A 10621-nucleotide genomic window follows, 5' to 3' on the forward strand; every position below is an offset into this window, starting at 1 on the left:
GGTGTGTGACCTCTGTGTGTGTGTGTGACCTCTGTGTGTGTGTGTGACCTCTGGGTGTGTGTGTGACCTCTGTGTGTGTGTGTGACCTCTGGGTGTGTGTGTGACCTCTGGGTGTGTGTGTGACCTCTGGGTGTGTGACCTCTGGGTGTGTGTGTGACCTCTGGGTGTGTGACCTCTGGGTGTGTGTGTGACCTCTGGGTGTGTGTGTGACCTCTGTGTGTGTGTGACCTCTGTGTGTGTGTGTGACCTCTGTGTGTGTGTGTGACCTCTGGGTGTGTGTGTGACCTCTGTGTGTGTGTGTGACCTCTGGGTGTGTGTGTGACCTCTGGGTGTGTGACCTCTGGGTGTGTGTGTGACCTCTGGGTGTGTGACCTCTGGGTGTGTGTGTGACCTCTGGGTGTGTGACCTCTGGGTGTGTGTGTGACCTCTGGGTGTGTGACCTCTGGGTGTGTGTGTGACCTCTGTGTGTGTGTGTGACCTCTGTGTGTGTGTGACCTCTGTGTGTGTGTGTGACCTCTGTGTGTGTGTGACCTCTGTGTGTGTGTGTGACCTCTGTGTGTGTGACCTCTGTGTGTGTGTGTGACCTCTGGGTGTGTGACCTCTGGGTGTGTGTGTGACCTCTGTGTGTGTGACCTCTGGGTGTGTGTGTGACCTCTGTGTGTGTGTGTGACCTCTGGGTGTGTGTGTGACCTCTGGGTGTGTGACCTCTGGGTGTGTGTGTGACCTCTGTGTGTGTGACCTCTGGGTGTGTGACCTCTGTGTGTGTGTGTGACCTCTGGGTGTGTGTGTGACCTCTGTGTGTGTGTGTGACCTCTGTGTGTGTGTGTGACCTCTGGGTGTGTGACCTCTGGGTGTGTGTGTGACCTCTGTGTGTGTGACCTCTGGGTGTGTGACCTCTGTGTGTGTGTGTGACCTCTGGGTGTGTGTGTGACCTCTGTGTGTGTGACCTCTGGGTGTGTGACCTCTGGGTGTGTGTGTGACCTCTGGGTGTGTGACCTCTGTGTGTGTGTGTGACCTCTGTGTGTGTGTGTGACCTCTGTGTGTGTGTGTGACCTCTGTGTGTGTGTGTGTGTGACCTCTGTGTGTGACCTCTGTGTGTGTGTGACCTCTGTGTGTGTGACCTCTGTGTGTGTGTGACCTCTGTGTGTGTGACCTCTGTGTGTGTGTGTGTGTGACCTCTGTGTGTGTGACCTCTGTGTGTGTGTGACCTCTGTGTGTGTGACCTCTGTGTGTGTGTGACCTCTGTGTGTGTGACCTCTGTGTGTGTGACCTCTGTGTGTGTGTGACCTCTGTGTGTGACCTCTGTGTGTGTGTGACCTCTGTGTGTGTGACCTCTGTGTGTGTGTGACCTCTGTGTGTGTGACCTCTGTGTGTGTGACCTCTGTGTGTGTGTGACCTCTGTGTGTGACCTCTGTGTGTGTGTGACCTGTGCTGTGGTAACACTGTGTGAGCCTCCAGTTTCCGGCGGCGTCACACTGTGGAGTGAAGAGCTGGTAGGAGCGACGATGAGGAGGAAGCAGCATCAGAAGAGCTGAGGAAGAGCCAATGATGTCATCAGTGATGTCACTAATTCATATGCACTTCCAATGTGTGTTTGTTGTGGCAGTGCTAAAGTTAGGCCTTCAGTTTTTATTTGATCCTTTATTTAGTATCCTTTTCTGGTAACACTTTATTTGAAGGAGGTGAATAAGTTTATGACAATGTCATAAACACCTGTCTTCATGAATATTTATGACACACCTAACCCTAAGAAATCATTACTGATATAAATTTGTTATAAAAGTTTTACTGATTGCACTTTAAAAATGAGGTAACTTTATGTTATTAAAGGTAAAGTTTAAACAGTAATGATTTCCTGGTTAATGACAAGTTGTCATAACAAAGACATTTTGAATAATGTCAACTTTGTATTAAAAGTGTCGTAATTTACTGAATGACGTTTTATGACAACAGTCATAAATATTCATGAAGACTTATTCATGTTCATGACAGGAGTTATTTCACCCCCTTCAAATAAAGTGTTACCTGTTTGCCTATAAAAAACTATGAAACTATTCTTTTCTTTTTCTTTTTTTTTTTGACGAACTGAAATAAAACCATAAAATATTTCTCTAAACTGTTTCTCCAAACAAACTCAAACTTTCTGCAGCGTAATCTGTAGACACATCTGATATTTCAGGTTAAATTCCTGCAGTTTGTGTCTCTGCGACTCACTGGAGGAAGCAGCCAATCGCAGCGCAGATCTGGAGCGACTAAGCAACCTCTCTGACACCTTCAGCTCCTCTGATTGGCCGAGCTGTAGCTCCTCCTCTGATTGGCTCAGACTCAGACCTTTGGCCAATAGAAAGCCGTATCCCACAGGTAAGTGGGTGGAGTTGGAGAGGAAGACGAGGCTGTCCACTTCCTGTCTGAATGCTGTGACCTCAGCGAGCGCCTTGGAGCAGCAACCTGAAAGGTCAAAGATGAAGGAGAAGTCACTGACATTCTGATGGAGCAGAAACTACAGGAAGTGAGGTGTGTTCAGACAGGAATTGAGGTATTTCCAGGTTAAAAGTCTCTGCTCTCACCTGACTGAAGCTTCAGCGTTTTATTCTCTGGACCTGAAACAACAAATTCAGTGATTCACTGAAGAAGTGAATGAATTAAAGTTACTGTTCCTTCATGGTAAATAAACAGGCCTCACATATGACAGCGCCCCCTGTTGGCCCTGCAGCCATCTTCCTCCCCTCAGCGTCCACGCAGAAGCAGCGATCTCCGACGCACTGAAGTGGCAGGAAGTCTCCGTCCTCTGAACACGCCGGAATGTGGATCTCGGCTCCGGCGGCCATGTTGGATTTCACCTTCATGGCACTGGCTCTGGCCGTCTCGCAGCTGGTCGGGCAGCGCGGCGGCCGGCCGGCGGTCCGTGACCCCGGCGCCTCCTGACCCTGCAGGTTGACGCACCAGCACTCTGCGTCCCGACACTGGACCGGCTGATAGCCCCCGCTGAGCGAGCAGCGGGGGACGAAGAGGGACGAAGAGTCGTCCTCTTCCTCAGAGCAGGACCTCAGAACTCCAGCCAGGACCTGAAACGGGACGGATAGTTACTCCTGAAGTCTGCTCAGTGGAACCCGAGTTTAAGGTTCTGACCCAACTCCCCAACATATCGCACTGCCGGTGTTTACTGTCCAGGAAAGGAGGGAATCGCCATGGCAACCAGTGATCAGCATGCTTTGGGTCAGAGTTAATGTATTAGCTGTGGCTAACACTAATGAGCTACACCAACATGGTAATTAGCTGAAGCTAATGCTAAATTGCTAACTTAAACTACATTGATGTCCACTATAAGTAGATAACACAACATGAGAGAGGAAAGGAAACTACTGATTAAATTCTTCAAAATAAGAGCGTCAACATAAACGTCTAACTCCTTGAAAAACTCTTAAGAGCCGATGACTAAAACTTCAACACAGATGCTTAAACTTTAATTTAGGGAAACCTAAGTGCGCTAAACATTTTCAAAGTTAGCAAAAGCGCTAAGCTGAAAGTTAGCTCTGCTAGCAGCGGATTAGCAGATGTGTGAACCCAAAAGGTTCTGACCCGTTCTATATGATGAACTGTACTGAAAGGAGGGAATCACCATGGCAACCTGTGACCAGCATGCTGTGGGTCAGAGCTGATGTACTGGACTCATTGTGGTCAGAACTTATTGCTAAATGTTGGTGTTTCACGGTTTGTTAACAGGTTCTGATGTCAGACCTGCTGCAGTGAACCAGAGGGGGCGCTGCTGAGAACCATCAGTGTTTGCCTCAGGGTGGACAGGAAGGCGGGATCTTCCAGGGCCCGGCTCACGGCCCGGACCAGGTCCCGGTTCTCTTGCAGGCTCTGAGCGGACAGCTGGTCCACCCCCACGGCTCCTCGAGGTCCCAGCACCCCGGTGTAGTTAAAGGCCGCCACATTCTGCAGGAACTTCCCTCCAAACAGGTTCTCCTGGAGGCGCTGGGCCGGGGAGCGGGTCAGCGCCTCCAGAGCTCCGCCCACTGAGGGGAAGAGACCCTGCAGAACCTCAACCAGCCGGGACAGGAAGGAGGTCGGGTCCGAATACCCCAGAACCCTGAGAGGACGCAGGAGGGACAAACATGAAGTTGCTGAACCAGAGGACGCCTGAGGGGGACGGACCGGACCCGAGAAGAGCCGGGACAGAGCCAGACGGCGCTGGGCGGGGCAGTCAGCTGGACCAGAACCTGGAGGCGGAGTTAGAGGAGAATCAGTTCTCCGTTTGGACCGAGAGCAGCAGCCGACCAAATGATGCAGCTCATCCTCACCACAGACCAGGCCGTTTCCGGGCCGCCGCGTCCCAGTAAGCTCCCTCCCTGTGGGGTCCACGCACCAGCACAGCGCCCCCTGCTGGCACTGCTTCGCGCTGAAGCGACTGTCAGCTTCACAGGATGGGACGAAGACGCTGGACGACTCCAGGGCCGCCCGCCGCTCCTCCTCACAGGGAGACGGACCTGATGGGGACGCAGGACAGATCTCAGACCTGCTGGGACTGGGTCAGAACCGGTTCAAACCAGTTCAAACGAGTTCTAATTGGCTCAAACTGGTTGAAACAGTTCAAACGAGTTCTAATTGTTAAGTTTGGATCTAATGGAGACAGGAGGAAGGTCTCAGACCTGCTGAAACTGGTCAAAACCAGTTCAAACTCATTCAAACTGGTTGGAAAACTGGTTCAAACAATGTTAAATAAGTTTTATCACTAGTTCACATCAGAAACTGATGAAATTGGATCAAACCGGTTGAACCAGTTCAAACTCAGTAACAACACCAGTTCAAACTGGTTGAAACAGTTTTAAAACCTATTCAAACCATTCAAATTGATCTAAACTGGTTAGAACTGGTTCAGGCGGTTCAGACCAGTTCAGACTGGTTCTAATTAACAGTTAATGTCAAATTAAACCTTTTAATTTAAAACTGGATCAAGTTTTTAAGTCCAGCATAAAGTTCATGTGGATATTTTTAAGTCTGTTTACATCTGAAGTGTCCGGTGAGGGCGAGGCGAACTCCCAGCATCCTCCTCTGCAGGACTCTGTAGATGCTGGTCTGAGCGAAAGAGTGAGCAGAGCGGGGACCGGAAAACGCCGAGTCGTACACCTCAGACATGAGCAGCTCCACACCTGGACAGGAAGGTCACACCTGCATCGTTACATCATCTAAACTTTTCAACCTGGAGCCACAGACGTCCTGCTGCCATCAGCCAACGCTGCTGGTTTCCTGAAACTGAGCCAGATTTCTGAGGTTGAGGAGGCCAAAACCATTTGGATTCGGAGCTTTAGACGTGGGTCCAAAGCTCCGAATCTTGGACCCGAGTGGAACCGGACAAACAGAAACTCCTGGAGAAACAGTGTCACTATCCAGAGTAAATACTTAGCTGTAAGCTCAATATTTAGCTTGCTAAATAAATATTTACCTACTAAGTTAAAGAAAATGGAAGGAACTAAATGATTGAACCTGGGTCCAGTTCTGGTGACTCACCTGGAAAATGGACCCAAAAGGTCCAAACTGGTTCAGGAAAGCATAAAACAGGCATTAAAGTTCTTCAATTAGCTCCCAGAACATCATGGACTGTGACTGAAAGCCAGACCTGGACAGGAATCCGGTCAAAGTGTCTGGGACCAGAACCAGAACCCGGGTCGGCTCACCTGTCCCCTGCAGCTCCCTGCCACGGCTGTCGGAGCAGAAGCAGTACGAGGAGACGAGCGGGAAAAACTTCCTGAAATTCCTGAAGGTCTCAAACGCCTCTGGAGAGCTGGAGCATAAAGCAGAACATTTGACTCTGCAGACACTCAGGTGAGCTGCTACCTGCTCAGGTGAGGTAGGCAGAGAACCCAAAACTACACTAACAGCAGCACCACTTCAACATGTTTTTACTCAAGTAAAAGTAAAAAGTGTCCGTCCAAGAAATTACTCAACAGTTCAAAAGAGCTTGGGAAAAAGTTACTCAAGTACTGATTATCAACCATTTAATATTTAAAAATACATCATCAGACAAACCAAAATACAAAGTTAAGTGGAAAGCTATGCATCTAAAAGGCGAAAATGACAATAATTCATAAAAGTAACAAAAAATATAAAAATCACGTAAAATGTTTACAAATCAGTTTCTTTCAATAAAAAACTGATGAAACTTTAACTGAAGCTGCAGGTGTGTGTCTGAGTCTGGTGGATTTCCAGTTAAAACATGTTTGTTTTTCATTCAGGGGCAGAAAATACAGAAATTTTACTCAAGTAAAAGTAAAAAGTACAGCGTAGCAAAAATAATCACAAAAAGTACATTTTGTTCAAAAAAGTTACTCAGGTAAATTTCACTAGTTACTACAAAACTCGGTGAGGACAGGCAGGTAGGGTTGGGTAGTAACCAGGTGGATTTACTCAGGACAGGCGGGGACAGGTAAGAAAGGTGAGTACAGGTGAGGACAGGTGAGGACAGATGAGGACAGGTAAGAAAGGTGAGGACAGGTGAGGACAGGTAAGAAAGGTGAGGACAGGTGAGGACAGGTAAGAAAGGTGAGGACAGGTGGGGACAGGTAAGAAAGGTGAGGACAGGTGAGGACAGATGAGAAACGTGAGGACAGGTGAGGACAGATGAGAAAGGTGAGGACAGATGAGAAAGGTGAGGACAGGTGAGGACAGATGAGAAAGGTGAGGACAGATGAGAAAGGTGAGGACAGATGAGGACAGGTGAGGACAGCTGAAGACAGGTGAGGACAGATGAGAAAGGTAAGGACAGATGAGAAAGGTGAGGACAGCTGAGGACAGCTGAGGACAGGTGAGGACAGCTGAGGACAGGTGAGGACAGATGAGAAAGGTGAGGACAGATGAGGACAGCTGAGGACAGGTGAGGACAGTTGAGGACAGGTGAGGACAGCTGAGGAGAGATGAGAAAGGTGAGGACAGATGAGAAAGGTGAGGACAGCTGAGGACAGGTGAGGACAGATGAGAAAGGTGAGGACAGATGAGAAAGGTAAGGACAGATGAGAAAGGTGAGGACAGGTAAGAAAGGTGAGGACAGGTGAGGACAGATGAGAAAGGTGAGGACAGATGAGAAAGGTAAGGACAGATGAGAAAGGTGAGGACAGGTAAGAAAGGTGAGGACAGGTGAGGACAGATGAGAAAGGTGAGGACAGATGAGAAAGGTAAGGACAGATGAGAAAGGTGAGGACAGATGAGAAAGGTAAGGACAGATGAGAAAGGTGAGGACAGCTGAGGACAGCTGAGGACAGTGAGGACAGCTGAGGACAGGTGAGGACAGATGAGAAAGGTGAGGACAGATGAGAAAGTTGAGGACAGCTGAGGACAGGTGAGGACAGCTGAGGACAGGTGAGGACAGCTGAGGACAGATGAGAAAGGTGAGGACAGATGAGAAAGGTGAGGACAGCTGAGGACAGGTGAGGACAGATGAGAAAGGTGAGGACAGATGAGAAAGGTAAGGACAGATGAGAAAGGTGAGGACAGGTAAGAAAGGTGAGGACAGGTGAGGACAGATGAGAAAGGTGAGGACAGATGAGAAAGGTAAGGACAGATGAGAAAGGTGAGGACAGGTGAGGACAGCTGAGGACAGGTGAGGACAGATGAGAAAGGTGAGGACAGATGAGAAAGGTGAGGACAGGTAAGAAAGGTGAGGACAGATGAGAAAGGTAAGGACAGATGAGAAAGGTAAGGACAGATGAGAAAGGTGAGGACAGATGAGAAAGGTGAGGACAGATGAGAAAAGTGAGGACAGCTGAGAAAGGTGAGGACAGCTGAGGACAGGTGAGGACAGCTGAGGACAGGTGAGGACAGATGAGAAAGGTGAGGACAGATGAGAAAGGTGAGGACAGGTAAGAAAGGTGAGGACAGATGAGAAAGGTAAGGACAGATGAGAAAGGTAAGGACAGATGAGAAAGGTAAGGACAGATGAGAAAGGTGAGGACAGATGAGAAAGGTGAGGACAGGTAAGAAAGGTGAGGACAGATGAGAAAGGTAAGGACAGATGAGAAAGGTGAGGACAGATGAGAAAGGTGAGCCGTTACCTGCTGAAGGCCAGCAGCAGGTCCAGCTCCGTTCTGTCGGTCGTGTTGATGAATTTACACTGAACAGGCAGGAAGCTGCCGTCTGCGGCGCACTGAGGAGGTGAGGAAGCCGAGGAGTGAAGCAGGCGCCTGGACCTCACCTCGCAGCTGCTGGGACCTAAAGGTCAAAGGTCGCAGTGAGTCAGGCCTGCGTTCCGCAGCAGGAAGGAAGGGTTCTGTTGCGGATACGCACATCGGCGCGGGATGCTGGCCTGTCTGGTGCCGTACAGCTCCATGCCGTCCTGGTCCACACACCAACAGCGCCCCCTGGAGTCACACTGCACCGGCTCAAACAGACCAGAGGGGGCGCACTGCAGCAGCGACTGCAGCTGGCATGGGGTCGGACCTGGAACCGGACAGCTTCAGAATCTTCCTCCTTCCTCCAGAAAGTCAAACTAAAGAGCTAAGCATGGAGTCATCAGATCTGAGAAAGGGACCAGCGCTTCCTCTGATTTAGCTCCAGTTTCTTAACATCACCTTTCCTGTTCCCATAGAAACAAAACCAAACCAGCTGAATCATATGATGTTTTTCATGAAATTCACAAAACTGAAGCCAACTGGTTTTTTTCTGGTTTATTATCGTTTTGACATGACATTTGGGGGCCTGTCTGGGATCGAACTCGCAAACGTTAATACCTTAAACATCAGATTTTAACCTTTTAATGGCTTCTGGAAACAGTTGAGAAGATGTTTCATTTCATTTGGACTCTTTTATATTAAAACATTTAAACTAAAGCTCAGACTCATTCTGCCTCTTGAAACAAGACTTTTGAGTTTCCTGAATGAATGAAGATGCAACATGAAACATTATAAATGTAATTTTGTGGGTTTTTGCTCACAGTGAGGAATGGAGTTGTTGGTTCGAGTCCCGGTGACCTCCTGACCTTCAGAGTCAACACACCAGCACTCCTGACTCTGCCCACTGCACTGCACAGACCTGGAGGGAGGAAACCTCACACTGTTAAAATGAAGCAGAAACTGGATGAAAGTTATTAAGCATGTCAGCAGAATAAAAACTAAAATATGTTCTATAGATATGCAGAGGTTCTGCTTGGTGATGTTTGCAAAATTACCAGCAATAATTTGGGTCTTTTAGCCTGTACTAAGAGGAAAAAAGGTTGTTATTTATGGACATGACAGTTTCTTACTAAATATTTGGTTAGTTAGCTAAATATGTAGCTTCAAACTAATTTTTTAGCTTGAAATACGCTGAATATGTAAATATGAAGTTAGCAAGCTAAATCTTTACCTGATTAAACATCGACCAAGCTAAATGTTGAGTGCAGAAATCTAATATTTAACTTAATAGTTAAACATTTAGGCTAGAGCTAAATATTGAGTTAGCAAGCTAAATGTCTAGCTAAGAGGTAAATATTTAGCTAAAACGTTAAATCTTTAGTTTCAAACTAAATATTTTGTTTGAATGTGAACATTTTAACTTCATGCTATTTTGTCAGCAAGCTAACTTTTGAATGTACAAGCTAAACTTTTAGCTTGAAGCTAAACATTTAGTTTGAAGCTACATATTTAGCTTGCTAATTCAATATTTAATAATTAATTTAAAATTTGGTGACATTTATAAATGAACGACAAACATGGTGGAAATATGAGTGAAAATTAAAGCTGTTAACATCAGACAAATTTTTAAAATGTCATCTCATATATTTCATGCAGAAAAGCGGGGAGAGATGAAATGAAGATGTTGCGCTGCAGATACCTGAAGCTGCCATCCTCCAAACAGTGAGGAACCTCTTCCTGTTTGGTTCCCACGGCAACGCTCCGCAGTATCTCACATCTGCTCAGCGCCTCCGTCTCCAGCTGGTACTCTGACAGTGAAAAGCACCAACATGCTGGATCCACTCAACTCTCCCTCATCCTTACTGATCACGAGCGAACCCGAGCAGATAAACCAGAACCTTTTGCTGAAAACACCAGTTTGCTCCAAACAAGCTCACTGGTACGGAGCTAAATTGGGGCCATAAAGTTTGGTCAAAAGGAAAAAAATAAAACTGAAAAAAAAAGAAAGAAAGATCTGAAAGTGGAAAAAAAAAGGATGTTAAACTGAACATTTTTTTTAAAAACTACTTTTCAGATTTACGGTTTTATTTTTTCAGTTAATTTTTGTTGTTGTTTTGAACAAACTTTAAGGCTCCAATGTAGCTCCATTCAATGACCGTCAATATTCCAGCCAATCAGAAGCTGAGGAAGGCAGTTTCTCTCTGAAATCAGGAATGTTTGGATGAAAACTGGAATCAGGATAAATATGTTGCTGCTGATCAGATAAATAAACATAAATATGATGGAAATTCAACTCATTTTTAGAGATTAAAAAAACTGTAATTAAACGCAAAAACAATCATTCAAATGGTTTCTTTCTTTGCGAACAGACCAACCTGACCGAACCGAATCATCAAAACCAGACGGACAGACAGACAGGTGTGTTTACCTGAAGCCCTCCCGTCCAGCAGGGCGGCGCTGCAGAGCAGGATCCACACCATGCAGAGCAGCCCAGCCATCGTCTCTGTGTGCTTCAC

The 10621-nt window shown here is 47.1% G+C and overlaps 1 protein-coding gene across 2 annotated transcripts in view; it reads right to left on the reverse strand.

Annotated features, from left to right (window-relative positions):
- The window catches only part of tg (thyroglobulin), a 30937-nt gene extending 20317 nt beyond the window's left edge, over positions 1-10620 (reverse strand). For both annotated transcript variants that reach the window (XM_088013795.1, XM_088013794.1), the window contains exons 1-13: positions 10534-10620; positions 9805-9913; positions 8927-9024; positions 8281-8433; positions 8049-8205; positions 5679-5785; positions 5010-5153; positions 4305-4490; positions 3739-4223; positions 2684-3065; positions 2568-2600; positions 2215-2448; positions 1427-1531 (exon numbers count right to left, since the gene is read on the reverse strand). In XM_088013795.1, coding sequence (XP_087869921.1) covers positions 1427-1531; positions 2215-2448; positions 2568-2600; positions 2684-3065; positions 3739-4223; positions 4305-4490; positions 5010-5153; positions 5679-5785; positions 8049-8205; positions 8281-8433; positions 8927-9024; positions 9805-9913; positions 10534-10603 — 2263 coding nt within the window. In that variant the 5' untranslated portion in view covers positions 10604-10620. The remainder of the gene's footprint in view (positions 1-1426; positions 1532-2214; positions 2449-2567; positions 2601-2683; positions 3066-3738; positions 4224-4304; positions 4491-5009; positions 5154-5678; positions 5786-8048; positions 8206-8280; positions 8434-8926; positions 9025-9804; positions 9914-10533) is intronic.
- Position 10621: the final 1 nt, after the last annotated feature.

This window comes from Poecilia mexicana, unplaced genomic scaffold (assembly GCF_051168715.1).
Source record: "Poecilia mexicana isolate PSO_F unplaced genomic scaffold, ASM5116871v1 scaffold_16, whole genome shotgun sequence".
NCBI lineage: Eukaryota > Metazoa > Chordata > Actinopteri > Cyprinodontiformes > Poeciliidae > Poecilia > Poecilia mexicana.